The 16,483-nt window shown below is 31.4% G+C and overlaps 1 protein-coding gene and 1 long non-coding RNA gene across 9 annotated transcripts in view; one reads left to right on the forward strand and one right to left on the reverse strand.

Annotated features, from left to right (window-relative positions):
- The window catches only part of Kair1d (Kainate-type ionotropic glutamate receptor subunit 1D), a 56,769-nt gene that overhangs the window by 35,089 nt on the left and 5,197 nt on the right, over window positions 1–16,483 (forward strand). For 2 of the 7 annotated variants that reach the window (XM_074243136.1, XM_074243131.1), the window contains exons 5-15: window positions 976–1,117; window positions 2,047–2,214; window positions 9,092–9,112; window positions 10,024–10,176; window positions 10,724–10,945; window positions 11,528–11,819; window positions 11,883–12,021; window positions 12,970–13,107; window positions 14,009–14,207; window positions 14,953–15,184; window positions 15,302–15,417. In XM_074243136.1, coding sequence (XP_074099237.1) covers window positions 976–1,117; window positions 2,047–2,214; window positions 9,092–9,112; window positions 10,024–10,176; window positions 10,724–10,945; window positions 11,528–11,819; window positions 11,883–12,021; window positions 12,970–13,107; window positions 14,009–14,207; window positions 14,953–15,184; window positions 15,302–15,417 — 1,822 coding nt within the window. Of the gene's footprint in view, window positions 1–975; window positions 1,118–2,046; window positions 2,215–9,091; window positions 9,113–10,023; window positions 10,177–10,723; window positions 10,946–11,527; window positions 11,820–11,882; window positions 12,022–12,613; window positions 12,752–12,969; window positions 13,108–14,008; window positions 14,208–14,952; window positions 15,185–15,301; window positions 15,418–16,483 lie in introns of all 7 variants that reach the window. The other 5 variants (XM_074243132.1, XM_074243135.1, XM_074243134.1 and 2 more) reach the window with 5 other exon arrangements.
- LOC141527574 (uncharacterized) overlaps window positions 1–16,483 on the reverse strand; it is a 140,319-nt gene that overhangs the window by 34,473 nt on the left and 89,363 nt on the right. The gene's annotated exons all lie outside the window — the stretch shown is intronic.

Consider the following 16,483-nt stretch of genomic DNA (forward strand, 5'->3'; position numbering starts at 1 on the left):
CGAGCTGCGTGGAAATGGCGTCGCCAGGCTAAATTATGTATGGAGCATGAAATATTCTAGAAGGAGACAAGCAACAACTTTGAGTGGTGAGCACGGAGTAGAGAACAAGAACAAGACCGGAAGACTACTGTGTAAGCCAGGGTGAGAGAATGCGAATTTTCACGAGCTGCATAAGGAGATTTGCATTGAGGATACCGTAAACTATACAGTCGAGCATGAATTTTTGATCGACCCCGCTCCCGTTAAACCTGTGCTCCACTGAAAATTTATGACCCGAATACGCAACGCCTTAAAGCGTCACAGTTTTACAAATATCATTTATTTATTTCCTCTATGCTCATCGACTTTTTATCGCGACTTGGGACTTTGGATTACGCTTGAGCTTAAGCGGCAAAAAAATATTATTTTTTCACAATATTTGGCAATATTTGCTCAGCAAAGGGGAGAAGCAAGAGATTTATCTGTCTGAAGCAAGATTAAGGCTACGAAAAAAAATTTATGGCATAAATATATGATACATCTAAATATTTTTATCAATTTCGTATTTTTTAATTTTTTTTTTATTTTACTCCAAAGAAATTTAATTTATTAAAAATCATCCTCACCTTAAATTTTTTACAGTATAATAAACCAATAGCTCTATTTCTTATGAAAATTTTTTCGCGAGTTCTCCGACACAAGGTACGTAGTTTATTGAAGTTTCACTTCGAATAAGAATTCGACACCGACGTGTCACATTGGAATTTCCGGAGAATTTATTACAATCCATTCCAAAAATGTTAGGTTCTCTCCAGAGTTTTTTTTTTTTCGGCTGACGAAAATTTTCAGATTCCGCGACTGTCGCGCTAATTTAAATAAACCCCTCGAGAATCGGGCGTTTGATTTTTTGACGTTTTTATTAACTCAATACTCTGTAGATGGCATTTTATATTTTTAGGGTAATTGAATAATGATTTTTTTCTTTTTTGATTCCAGGCCTTTGCTGAAGCAAATTAAAAATTCAGCGGAGTCCCACATTGTGCTGGACTGTTCCACCGAGCGGATTCACGAGGTTCTCAAACAAGCGCAGCAAATTGGGATGATGAGCGACTACCATAGCTATCTAATTACTTCCCTGGTAAATTATTTTTCCGTATCATTTCATTCAAATGTTTTACAACGAGAGAACTCGCTCTGGATATTACTTTTGCCATAAAAGCTTGCACAATAGTCTGCTAATTAATAAAAATAATGAAGTTAATAATAATAGTAATAACAACAATGACAGCGGGTATTTTTTGAAAATATTAATAACTGTTAGTTAATTAAAATTCAGCCCAAATGTAATGTGTTCCTTTCTTGGGGATGTTTATATACAGAGCATAAATCCATTATTCATTTGAACCGTACACCAGAGATTAAATAAATACAACTTCAAACAAACTAATTCGTCGAACAATTTATCTCTCTCGGTTTATAATGCCAGCAGATTTTAATTAAGATCTATTAAAATGTAAATTAGAAACCGTGCGCCGTTATGTCTGTCTATCGTGCGTATACATACATACACTGATTATCATCCACATTCATCCTCATCCTCATCCCCATACTCATTCACATCCACACAGACGGGCTACAAAATAATCCACAAAAACAAACCCACCATTGGATAATCATTTTACGCGAATATGAAGTTTTCAAATTCAAACCCAAATCCTCTTCTAGATAACAAACATTTCCATGCATATATTAAATTAACGCTCACTTTTATTTCAATTTTTCTATTTATATACTCCGAAAAAATTATGGAAATTAAGTATTGGCTCTTTTTGATTTTATGTGAAAAAATTTTCGTGAAATTTCAAGTACAAAAAAATTTTCAAAAATTTGAGATTCAAATTTAATATTGGGGAATTTTTATCTTCACAATAAATTGATTATTATGAATCAAAAAAATATAATTAATTAAAAAAATTATCAAAATAAATTTACAATTTAAAAATCGTAAAATTTACAATAATTTATTTTTTGTTCTACATCCAACTGATTAAACTGTGGGTTTAACAGGATTTACACAGCGTAGACTTGGAAGAATTCAAATACGGTGGGACCAATATCACTGCCTTCCGATTGGTTGATCCGGAGAAACCGGAAATTCAAAAAGTCGTACAAGATTGGATTTACGGTGAACAAAGATACGGACGACAGCTTGATATGGGTCAAACACATAATAAGGTATTTTTTTCTCTGTAAATAGTATAAGTACCCCACGCCCATGATAAATCATCATGCCTTTTACGCCCAGCTTACCTTAGCTATAAATTGATTCTTTAAATAAAATAGAGCTTTTTGAGCCGTCACATTTTGCGATTTTGCATCGAACCGCTTGACTGCTGAAAACGGAGAGAGGGACGACTGAATGAATTCAGTTGTCAATTCGGTTGGCTATAATGACAATAAACAATGGTAATGATATACAAGGTGGTTCTGAGGTTTCCAATCAACAAATGTCATTCTGACAACTGAAATTAAGCCGGAAACTAATGCAGCGCGAGAGACTGTTTTATCCCTAGGGAAGGAATTTATCATTTTCAACTCGCTAATTCTCGGTTTCGAATTGACTTATTTTCTCAACAGCGTCGAAATAATTCCAACAAATTTCAATTGTGGTGCTCAAACTTTTTGATTATTTAATTACTTCGGCAAATCATCCTGAATTTTATAAAAAGTTGCAACAGATACAGATGAAGTATAAGTTTGTTTGTTTTATTTTTAGCAATCAAAAGCTGACAGTAATGTCACTGAGTACAATCGTTAGCTGAAAGTTTCAATAGTACCATTGAACGAAAAGCTATCGAGTTAATAAAGAGCGTACATCATCGAGAAAAGTAATTAAAAAGCTTGTGAAAAATATCAATCAAAACAATACTAGACGTTTGATTTCTGACGTATTTCATGTTTACAATTGACGTAACTCCGTAAACTAATTTTATAATTTAAAGTGATTTTAAAATTTGGAAAAGTTGGATTCCATATTTTTATTATTGTCAAAGTTTTTATTCTTATTAGCTTTTCGACAATGGTTTGGTGAATTTTCGCACTTTACGCAAATGTAAGTAGCTGAGGGAATCGTCTTCTAACGCGAGGGTACTTCCAGGACGAGCTGTCGAGAGTAGGTAATTGGAAATTACCCATTCAAAAGTTTTCTCCCGGTTGGGGAGGAAGAGCTCCACCGCTAGTAATAGTGCCAGTACCAGTACCAGAAAGATCCAATTTTCTGGGCACGTGCCGATCCTCATAATAATGCAAATATCCACAAAGGAGAAACGGAAATAACTTTTATAAATTTTTTTATCCTTTTCTTCTGTTCCACTGAACAATTCCGCTGAAAGTTTGTCACTTTGAGTGACAAATATTCATCAAATCTAATACTATTCCCTGGAATAACACTCTGTTTTACAATTAGCATATTACTTTTATACATTTTTCTTCATGATAATTTATATCGCCTAGTTATTGAAGTTCTTCGTCACTGGCGAGGTAAATTCTCGGTAGTTTAATTTCCACGAACAAAAAAAACGATCCAAATGCCAATACCATGACCTTTTCGTTACAACATTCCCCAAACTCTTTCTAAATTCTAAATAAAAGATTAAAAGCTATTTTTTGGTCCTCTGTTTTACTCGTAAATCACAGCAATACTCCAAAAATAAATAGGACGCTGCAATTTTTCATCACTACAACGCCCACAATCATCGGATTTCGATAAATCTATTAACACACATTTTTTGGGGAACATCTTGTCTGAGGAGGAGCCAAATTGCGCAGTTATCCTCGAAATTATGGCTCTTTAAAATCTTCATAACAACTAAAAATTCTCTTTCTATTACTTTTTTTACGAGAAATAAGCTCGTTTCTGTGAAAAATACACTAAATCTGATAAAGTATGATTAAATTTTTAACTTCCTCTCTATTGGGAGAATTTTTAGGCTTGTAATACCAAACTTTTACGAGATTGTATCAAAACTAACGTCCTCTGAACTGCAAACAAAGATCCGAATTCTCCAAAGGGAATTCCGACAAACGTTATCCATGACAACTCGTACAATTTTGACGGGATCGTAATGAGACTGAAGGGACTTACTTTTCGAGTAATTTTTATGGAATTTAGAATTTTTCATTTTACATATTCGAGTTGATTAGTTTATTATTTTTTTAGAAATTTATAACTTCTTGAGAGTTTTTTTTTTTATTTAATCATACTTAAAAAAAATACTTTCCGTTACAAAATGGTACATTTTGTTAACGAGGCAATTGAACAATCCATCGTCATAAAACTTACCAAGTCCGATAAAATCAATGATTCTTTCCATAAAACTTGCATCAACTTTACCTTTGAGAGTTTATTTAACGATTCTATGAAACAGTCTTACTCCACGCAATAAGTTAAAAGAAGAAATCAAAGTTAGAACAAGTAGTTGCCGTGCTGAAGTAATTAACTTTAATGATTGCCGGGTAGCCTTCAAACTCGGGTGTCTGCTATTTACAATGGCATCAAACTTTTATTTATTCTGCCAATTCCACGGTATGAAAAAAAAAAAAAAATATAACTTTGTCTCGTCACTCGGGGCGTTGGACTGGAAAATGGATTTGATAAAAGTATTAAAAAATGACGATAATAATGATAACAACAACGTCAATGATAAAATAAATAAATTTTGACAGCGATTGTATGAAAAAATGTCTGTAACATCTGGATAAACTGACATGGTTGAAGTTACAAAAGAACCGTGAGGATGTTAAAAGCCGAGTAGAGAGAGTGCACAACGAAAAGTTTGTTGAGTATCACGCGACACATGCTATCCTTTGCCTTTTATTTTTTTCATCCAAAAGTTGTTTACTTTTTTGTTCCTTCTCTTTTTCATCTCGACCTTTTACCTTTTGCCTTTGCCTTTTACCTTTTCATTGATTTTTTTTCCATTTTATTCTCAAACTTTGCTTTGCTTTAACCTCCACCGTCAACCAAATCGCCTGAGATTGTGACCCAAGATTGCTGATGCTCGGCAAAACGTACACTCTGTTGTTGATGGAAAAATCTAAACTTTTAACTTAATAAACTTGTATATAGCAGTTGTGCTTTCCGATTTAGTTTGAATGAGCAATTTGCCACGTAGTTGTCCGAGTAGTCAACTTACTGTTAGACTGTTCCGGTCTCTAGTTTTAATTTTCATTTGTTATTAACTTTTGCGGATCAGTAACAATTGTTGGCGATTCAATTACTTTTTTGTTCACTGGAAAAAAACTTCTGCTATTATTTCTGAAAAATATTTTTCCGTAAACATTTTTTGACAAAAAAAAAAAAAAAAAAAAAAAAAAAAGTCGTTCAAATATTGGTCACTCGAGCTTTAGAGCCAAAAATGAATCATTGAAATGAATTTCCACTCGAACTATTATTTAAAAATTCTTCCGAACAATGGAAAAACGGTAAATAGTACTCAGTACTAAACTATTGAATTACAGGAATACAAACAGCGGAAGTGATTATAAACTTGAATAGTAAATATTGTCATTTGAACTACTGGCAAGATCCGGTGAGCAATGATCGACAGAGATTAAGTTAAATTATTAATTTCGATTATGAAAGCCAACTACGGGATTACTGAACTGTGCAGCAATCATATAGTTGATCATTAAAGCTTCTATTACAAAATTCTTTGAGCATTTCACAATAATACATAATGAGAAAAATTCTTCTCGCGTTCTCACAGCGCTGAAACTCGATATTATTTCTTTGGATCAAGCTCTGATGAATATAGGGTACGACTCTTAAATTCCAGCGATGAAAAGGAATAAAATTTTATTCATTATCTCTGTAAGTAATTTGCCTTACTTCATCAAATCTTCTGAAGTATATTTTCTCATAAATGTATTTTTAATTTCAACGGAGGAACATATTTATTGCACGATGCAGAAAACAGAGTTTTTAATTGATATTTTTTGTTTTTTTTTTTTTTTTCCTTTGAATTTCTTTGATGATAACAGTTGAGTACGCTGTAATAATATTGTTTGATTTAAGAGAAATATTTTCTTCAAGATTTTATTCTTGCTGAAAGACATTCTGTTTTAATTATTTCAAGAAATTTACGAATCAATGCAAGAAAATAAAAAGACGAGGATGATGAAAAAAATTTTTCTATTCTAAATTCAATTGAAATTTGTTTTCATTTAAAATTTTTTTTGAATCAAAAATAAATCTTGTAATTAAAATGTAAAATTTTTATCCTGTGAAAACGATTTTCAAGGCAAAAAATTCTTGAATATATTTGTCTTTTCTCAAGTAATTTTTTTTTTCATAATATTCATCATTTTGGTAAAAAAATATCACTACCTCACTAATGAAGATTTATTTACTCGATCACAGGCGAACGAATACTATCAAAAACTCTCGGGGATTAAATTTACATAAAAACTAATTAAAACATATGCGTTTTAAGGTTCCTTGAGTATGAACTAGTTTTTTACGCCCGTTTTACTTTACTCATTTCCATGTAGTTTTTTTTAGTGAGTAAAAGCCGGAGTTACTCTTTTGATCTTTCAACTGTGCAGAAAAACCTGAATAGAAAAAACTGAGTAGAGTGGTGAAGGGAAGGGCAAAGCGGAAAGGGGCGACCGCCAAGAAATGTCGAAAGTCCTATCACGAAATGGCGTCTCTCTCGGTCAGGGCGTCGTTTGAATTTTACCAATAGTGATTTTACGGCTTTGAGAATTTTCTGACGTGCGAGATACGAGAACAGCCGCGACGTTTTCTAAATTTAAACCCTGGTTTTTTGTTCTCACAACTTTACAAACTCCTCACACTTTTATGTCTTTACATCCCTTTATTTTATTTGTAGGGGAGACCGGGAAAATAGAGTAACCCAAAATAATTCTATTTCTTTTTCAAATTGTGTTTTGCATTTGTTTGAATTTTTATTCGATGAAAAATGTTTTGTTTATTTATTTTTTATTTTTTTTTTTCGTATAACTTATGATGATTGATACATTTATTTAATGTTTTAAGCTTACGACTGGAGTTTTTAACACTTAACATTATGGTTCTTACAAAGTAAGTTTATTTATGGCGAAACTAAACGAAACTTTGCACCCCTGCCTAGGCCAGTTGTTCCCGCATTCGGGAAGTTGTTAAAGCATTAGGAGAAGCAATTAAAACTAATTGGTGAAACAAAAGTATGATAAGAAATGTAAATACAACTTTAATTTTCATTAAATTAACAACAATTAGAGAATTTTTGTTTTAATTACCTTTAACAATTGGCTATTACATTAATATTTATTCCTTCAAATGATTTTATTTTCAAAGATCATTATAAGTGTAAAGAAAAAAATGTTTATTCCACTTTGAAAACACCCTCAATTAAAGCTCTAATTGGTTCGTATTTTTCTTAAAAAAACACAAAAGATGAAAAGCTTACATTGAAAAAAAAAAAATACTTGACTGAAAAAAATTATTTCAAAAATAATTGGCTGACTTATCATTTCTTGATTTATTTCTTAAAAAAATAACCAAAAATTAAATTATAAACTTGATGCAAAAATAAACTATGGCTAAATTTCCGGTCACTAACTTCTAAATTTAATAATACCCATTGATAGTTTCTAAAAGTATCTTCTCATATTTTTCTTAAAAATTGTTTCCAAGCGCTTTCCGTCGATTTGATTCCTTCAGCTCGAATTATTTTTTGCCACTATCCTTTCACAGTCGAAATAATTCCATTGCAACAATTTTAACAATTAAAAACATGAAGCAAAACTTTGTACGAACATTATTTACGAAAATTCTATCATAAAATAATGGAAATAATGCAAGCAGAACAATAATCATAACGTATTAAGCTTCCGATATTGCGCGGTGAGTAATTTAATCATTATTCGCCGTTCAGCGGCATAACATCGTATAAATAACTCCGAAATAAAACTTTAATTACTTTTTAACAAATTAAATGAATTCCATGTAAACGGTATCAGAACAAACAAATAAACAATGATATTTCTTACTGGTTTAAAAGATATTATGTTCGCCTCTGCTTCTGTACCATTCCGTACTTTGCTTCTGTTCGTATTAATATTCTGACTAAAATGACAATGGCATGCTTATCTATAATTATTATTTTACCGAGCAATTAATACCCGTATTATCCTCTTACGCATTGAATATTTGACCGAATGAGATTTGTTTTAAACATTTCACCCGAGCGGAGAAAAGTAGAGACAACACGGAGAGATTTGAATAGAGATAAACAATGCGGGTGGTTTATCCGATCGATATTTATTGATATTACGATTGCCTGCGGATTTTGGCAGCGTTGCTATACTCTGTCCGTCACCCCCAATCTCTATAACAATAACTTCGGATCCACTCACTTTTGATGCTTCTAGTTTTACAATCTAATCTTTACGATCTCAATACCTAATTCCGATATCTAAATTTCCATGTGTCATTTTTTTTCGGTCGGTCATTTCTTTCAGTCATTTATAGACAATAACCGGAGTTCTATCGATTGGTTTTAAATATACGCGGCTGAATGATGTCGTAAGGTCAGGTTCATTAAAAAAAATGTCGATGCAATTGTAGAACCAGGTCAAACTTTAATATTCAAGTTATTTCAAGAAATTATTCTATCGATTTTATAATTTTAATGTTCAAATTTATACTGATGAACAGAATAATTCTATTAAGAAAATTTTCTTAGCAAGATAATTATCGGGAGTTTATTTTCTTGTCGGAAAAATTGATTGAAATAAAATTTAATTTATTTACTTTGAATAAATTGTAATTTTTTTTTTTAATCTTTAAAATTTTTTCAACTTAAATTTTATGATTATTTAAAAAACAATTTCATAAAAATAAAAAAATTTTTTATAGCTAAAAAAAAAATTTATAAATTTTTCATAAAGTTTAAAAAAAAAATGTCTCCTAAATTTTAACCATAAGCCAAAAAAAAATTAATCTAACAAAATCCCCAAACTGCATAATAAATATTAATCATAAAGTATTTTAAATTCATATATAAATTTGATATTCTTTTGTGTTCATGCTCCACTATCGGAAAAGAATAATATAACAGCTATAAAGGTAAGTTGTAAAGAACACGGATTATTCGATTTTGAATTTCATACTGGATTCTCATTCCAATTTATACGTACACACATATATTCATATGTATACATATATCCATCCATATAGATTCCTACATGACTTTGTACTATATGTATCCTTGTTCATATTCATCAGTCATGAGACAATCACACGAGGCATTAAATCTTGTAGCTGCCTATCACACCGTTCAATTGTACGAGGTTCATTCTTTTTCAAATACCCTCACATACCCACATCCATATACATGCATGTAAACACATACAGATGTATATATGCGTATGCAAATGTTACGATCGTTCCGGCAATGTGCCAAGCGTAATGTAGCCAACGACGTGAACAGCGGCGAATTCATGGGAATAATTATAGATTATGAGTATTGTACTCGATATCCGTATTCTTAAATTCCAGTTTTCACTCCAAAAATAAATATTCGTCGCAATGAAAGAAACATTAGACATAACATCACATCACATTATGTTACATAATTTAAAATGTATTTTACGACCGTAATAATTTTAATAATTGATAATTTTATTCGAGTCTATCGATCTGTTTAGTGATATATCAATCAAATAAATGTCAATGGACATTTTTATAAAAAAGATAGAAGTATTTTTTTTTTAATTTCTTCTCAAGTCATATTTATTTTTATTTATTGATTTATTTGTTCAAAGTCGCATCAATATCCAGGCTATTAGCGACTAAAATTATTATACATACAGTAAGAGAGATAAACATGCTCATAATTATTTGAAAATTTGAATTTTATATAAAAGTTCCGATAAATAAAAAAAAATTTTTTTTTCGATTTAATGTTCGATCCCTAGATTTGTTCAAATTTATTTTTTAAATTATTTATTAAATAATTTAAATACCATAAATTACAGACTGAAACGGCCCTAATGTATGACGCGGTCCATCTATTTGCAAAAGCTCTCCACGTACTGGATGCCTCTCAACAAATGGAAATTAAAGCACTGTCCTGCGAGTCATCAGACACTTGGTCTCATGGATACTCTCTGATAAATTACATGAAAATAGTGAGTACTAATTATAATTCCAAAACAAAAGAGTAATTGTCAGTATTGGTATCAAAGTAGGTTGCAGCTCTTTATCGGCTGGTAATTGGCCTCATATTTATTTTTATCCAATGCTTTACTCTCGAATGCGAGAATTTTTCCAAGGCGAGTCAATTCGCGTTATAAATTAACGAGGGCATTTAATCAATTTCAGCAAACACCCGTTAATTAACATCTCTGTTTTATGTTATGCGCTTAGTTTTATTTATTTTTTTTTTTTATTTGTTTCTACTTCCGATAATGATCATTATCCATTTCGATTATTCATTATAAATAATTGCCAATTATTGATCATACACTCCCACTCTCTACTTGGTTTGTATTATTAATTACAGTGTTTTAAACCCTCGAATAATTAACGATTATGATTTTACATGTCAGTGAATCTGCGACAACAGTTGATTAAATAAAATAATAATACTAATGCTGATTATTATTATAAGTTATAATTAAAGTTTGATTTGTCAAGTAGAAATTTCGCGATAATAATTACCGGCATTTCCCTCAGGTGGAGATGAACGGCCTAACCGGGCTGATTAAGTTTGATCACCAGGGGTTCCGCTCCGATTTCATGCTTGACATAATCGAGTTAAATAATAAAGAGGGGCTTAAGAAGATCGGAGTGTGGAACAGCACTGAGGGAGTTAATTTTACCCGAACCTTCAGCGACGCTTACACACAAATTGTCGAGAGCTTGCAGAACAAAACTTTTATCGTGTCGACAATATTGGTTTGTATTTATACCTACTGATTGCATCTCTTTGTTGATAAACATCCTGTTTTAGAGAGCCAGCTTGCTCATTATTATATTCACTATGAGAAAAGATAATAGCGCTGCAATATATAGGTTGTCAACTTTTAAGAAATTTGTGGTTTGAAGTTTGTTCTATTTTGTTAATCAACTTTGCTTATCATAACTAAATTGCTGGTTAGAGAATACTAGTCATTTTTTTAGATATATTTTCTTCTCAATCTAATTAAATTATCTTCTCAAGTAATATTAATCAAACAAAAATTCTTGCCACGAAAATTCCTTCACGAATTATTTTAAAATTAATTAAGTAAAGCGCTGTTCACTCGATGAAGAGCACTTTGACGTTTCCTTTGATTAAATTAGAAATTTCTACTAACAATAGTGATTCCCTTCAATAGAAATATTTTAAATTTTGTGCACAAAAATATTTAAAATTGCAAAGCGAATTAATTTAATAATTTGAAAATTAATGGCTGAATTACTACAGAAATTTTTTTCCTCAAAATCGATGCAAAAATTAATAAATAAATTTATCAATTGAAATAAATAAAATTTTAGAGCGCGCCGTACTTCATGCTGAAAGACTCAAGCGTAAAACTGGAAGGCAACGCACAATACGAGGGCTACAGCGTGGACCTTATCCACGAAATATCGCGGATCCTGGGGTTCAATTACACGTTCGTGATAGTCCCGGACAAGAAATACGGGTCCTACAACAAGAAAACGAAAGAGTGGGATGGAATGATAAAAGAGCTGTTGGATCAAAAGGCGGACTTGGCAATAGCCGATTTGACTATTACGTACGACCGCGAGCAGGCCGTTGACTTCACAATGCCTTTTATGAACCTGGGTACGAACGAAGAGTAATCCCCCGAGCTTACGGATGAATTTAATTATTATTTTGTTGTTGCAGGTATAAGTATACTTTATAGGAAGCCCATAAAAAAGCCACCAAATTTATTTTCATTTCTAAGCCCTCTCAGTCTCGACGTGTGGATCTACATGGCCACGGCTTATCTCGGCGTTTCTGTTCTTCTATTTATATTAGCCAGGTAAGTTAATACTGCTTTTATTATCTCGATCTAAATTGATAAACTCACTTTTTGCTAAGACTGGGATATCAATTCCTTTTATTTTTATATATTTTTGTTGGTAATAAAAAACTACTGTTGGGTAATCTAGTCATTTTACTGTCAAGTATAAAAATTAACTTTATTTACATTTAATTTTTTAATATTCATTTATGTTAACGTAGTCCTGGTATGTTTCTTTCTCAGTTATCCCGGGATTTATTTTTATGACACAGAATAAAGTCGAGATAAAAAAGTTGGTGATAATTACGCTCGACAATTAAAAGTACAACAATAAAGCTAAGGGATATTTGTGAATAAAAATTAAAAACGTTTAATTTTATCAATAAATTTTAACCTCAATTATTAATCAATTATTTTCTTAAATAAAAATTATATTTAATAGAAAATTTTTTTATAAGCTTTTTTATAAAAATTTATGAATAATTTCCATTATTTTAAGTATCTCTTAAATTAATCAAATTTTATTTTTTATTGGTATATTTATTTATTTATTTCTAATTAAAAAAATGTAATTAATTAAAGTTTAAAAAAAAAAAAAAAAAAACTTTAGATTCACACCGTACGAATGGTACAACTCCCGTCCTTGTGGAAAGGACTGTGACCACGTACAAAACCGTTTCAAACTAATAAACTGTCTGTGGTTCACAATCGGGTCCTTAATGCGTCAAGGCTGCGATATTCTGCCCAAGTAAGGTCAAACCCTAGATAAAAATAAGAATGAAACCATCACACAAGGAGAGAAAAGTTTAAATAGCTGATTCCCTAGATTACTGCTCTTATCTCGTATCTTGTCCAGTCCGCACTCTAAGGGGTTGTAACTGAAGCTCAAGCTCAAACTATTTAAATGATAAAAAATCTACTGTTACAGCTCTAATCCCTCCCTCCTTTCCATTAAAATGTCCACAGGTTCAGTCCGTATGAGTGGGAAAACCCTTCTCCGTGCAACGCCCAGCCTGAAGTCTGCGAGAACGAGTTCACACTCCTTAACTCACTCTGGTTCACCATAGGTTCGCTCATGCAGCAAGGCTCTGATATAGCGCCTAAGTAAGTTTTACTCATTTTCACGATAAGAAATTATAAGAAACTATTTTTTTTCCACCGATATTATCTTTTTTTTTTTTGTTTTTTTATTCTTGTTCACTCGACTCTTTCAATTTTGGACAATCTTACTGACATTGTTCATTTTTTTAAACATTAAATGCTATATCGTAGGCTTGCTGCAATGGCCTACGTAAGCCAGTTGTGTCTGTCTGCGTCAGTGTGTGTGTGTTTTGCGCTTGTGTAATCTAAGTTACTAATCCTGTACAGAAAGGCTAATTTTTTCTGTGAATTAAAGAATAAATTTTTTTTGAAGCAAGAAAATGTTCAAAAAAAAATTAAATTCTTCTTGGGTTAATTAAAATTTTTTGGCTTCAAAAAAAAATATTCTGTTTATCTAGCTCGTATAAATAATTATTAATAAGTAATTCAACTCAATCATCATTAAAATAGCATCAATTCTTAATATTTACAGCTCAGATTTATTATTTATCTGTAAAATATTACTCACACAAGTAACAAAATTAAAATCACCTACTACTTAATATTCTTACGAGCTGGATTTAATATTTTTGCAATAAAAACTCTCAAACAATTTCATTTTAAAACAAAACATTAATCTGTAAAGTATCTTCCAAGCATGCGTACCATAAATCGCCTTAACGCGAAATTATAGCGATCCCTATTAAATATCCAATCGTCATTATCCTTCCGAGCTTTTATTCCTCCAGCGCGTAAAAAAATTATAACAGCAGCTTAACTTCGCAGCTATAATTATCACTACACTATCACTATCACGTAATAAGGAGTACATATTCATGTGTGGCTTATAAAAAACACAATAATATTTTTTATAATATTTTTTTACTGCCCGAGCTATTACTACCGGAGACATTATTATTTTTAGAGCCGTATCAACGCGAATGGTCGCTGGAATGTGGTGGTTTTTTACTCTGATCATGATATCCTCGTACACTGCGAATCTAGCGGCTTTTTTAACGGTCGAGCGTATGGAATCGCCTATTGAAAGCGCCGAGGATCTCGCTAAGCAGACCAAAATTAAATACGGTGCTTTGGCCGGCGGGAGCACCGCTGCATTTTTCCGGGTGAGTACTTTGCTCCTATTATACATCCTAGATCCTGCATACTTATCCTTCTACTTTTTTTTATTCTGTACCTACTTGCATTTACATCTCATCAATATACTGAAAAAAATCTGGAGTGAATATGGTGCGAAGTTTTTGGAGCAAATAAATTTTTTATTAACTGGAATAAGTTTTATAAACAGAAATAAAATTAATTATTTTAATGTTATTGAAATTTTTAAAATTAAAAAATAAATAATTAAAGAAAAAATTTGTTTCATCAAATTCAGAAAAAAAAGTTATTATAATTAAAATTTCGTAATTTTTAAGCAAATCAAAACTCTTTTTTATCTTTATTATAAAAAAAAAAAAAAATAATAATAATAATTCACTTCGAGAGTTTAATTATAAATAAAATTCCTCTGGTAGTAAATTAAAATTTGGAGAGATTATATAAATTAAAAATCATCTACTCCGCAATTTTTTTTTATAGTGGTGTACCCACTTTTGTATTATTTAATTCTTTAATTCTGTACCTACTTGCATTTTCATCGCATCAATTCAAAAATCTGTTCATACACTTACGTATATGCAATTCTGTCGGATGAATTGAATGCAGTGCAATGTTGTTCGATAAATAAAAATAAATTGAATTGAACCTGTTGGTGAAAGCCGTGGAAATAATCCGAGCCTTTATATCATTTTATAAAACATATATAATATATAAGGTATGATGCATGTATTATGGTCTGTTGGGGGAAAACAGGACTCGAATTTTTCAACGTACCAGCGAATGTGGTCATTCATGCAGTCGGCAAAGCCGAGTGTATTCACAAAGAGCAATATGGAGGGGGTCGAGTGGGTTATCAAGGGCAAAGGAACATACGCATTCTTGATGGAATCCACATCCATCGAGTACGTGATCGAGCGTAACTGCGAGCTCACTCGAGTTGGCACTGAATTGGATTCTAAAGGATACGGGATTGCGATGCCTCCCAGTAAGCATTTATTTATAAATATATAAATATTTTTTTCGAAGTTCTGTTCGTGTTGATATTATATTGTATTGGTGACGGGTGACATCTCGCTGATTAAATTTGTATTGGAAATTTCAGACTCGCCCTACAGAACGGCAATCAGCAGCGCTATTCTCAAGCTCCAGGAAGAGGGCAAGCTTCACACCCTCAAGACCAGGTGGTGGAAGGAAAAACGCGGCGGGGGAAAGTGCAGGGTTAGTTTTATCTTTTTTATCTCTTTTTTTTGAAGAGAAGTAAAAATTTTATGCCCAGAAAAATAAAAGATACTTGAAGAGCTGTAACTCGGATAAACGCTCATATAAAAAATGTAAAAAAACGTTTTGTAGATCTGTCTTTGGTTTAAGATGCTTTTTAGTGTCTGAGAATATTTTTTAAAAAAATTTCATGGAGAGGTTTTATTTTTGTGGTAGCTTGCAGAAGTAATTCAAGGTTTAAATATGGAAAATATTTGACAAATCTGAGATATTTTTTTTGACAAAAAAAATTTTAATTTCAAATTATTTTTAAAGCATTTAAAAAAATTTATTTTTAATTTTCCAAATTTTTTTTCAACTTTTAATCTCACTTACATTTTTTTTTTTTTATTTTAAATGATCTAAAAGTTTGACAGAAATTTTTTTTTCTAAAGTTTCAAAAAAATTCAACTCTAGTTTTTAATATATTACTCAGAAAATTTTTATTGTTGATTTTAGTATCAAAAATTATTTAAAAAAAAAAAAAAAAAAAAAAAAAAAAAACTGCTGAATTTAATAATACAAATGTCCTCTAAAATAAAAAAATAAAAACATTATAACAAAGAGGAGTAACAAATGATCATCAATCCATAAGATCTCATCAATAGATCTCTAGATCGTTGAACCACCGTGATAAATAAGAGAACTGAGAAAATGGAGGTAGACTTTGACGTTGATTAGGTGAAAAAGAGAGTATCCGTAGCAACTCCCGTACCCCCGATGCGATTCGATTCTATTCGATTCTATTCTATTCTATCCGTCTTACGAGTAGAGGATAATTGGGAAAGTTTGCTTTACGTGACTGAGACCTGAATCAATTTTAATACGAGGCAGGACACTACTCTATCTATCACAATTTATCTCAATGTTAATTCCTGGATGCCATTACCATTACTTTATTTTCTCGTTCCTTATTCCCATTCTGGTTGCTTCTTCCAGTCAGGTACTACTTCTGCTTCTGCTTCTGGTTGAATTTCTTTCGGTAGCGACGTGATTAGTTTCAGTGGACGTTTATTGATCGGTAATT

This window comes from Cotesia typhae, unplaced genomic scaffold, assembly GCF_013202065.1.
Source record: "Cotesia typhae breed Kobodo isofemale line unplaced genomic scaffold, CoteBio_Ctyphae contig_4, whole genome shotgun sequence".
Taxonomy (NCBI): domain Eukaryota; kingdom Metazoa; phylum Arthropoda; class Insecta; order Hymenoptera; family Braconidae; genus Cotesia; species Cotesia typhae.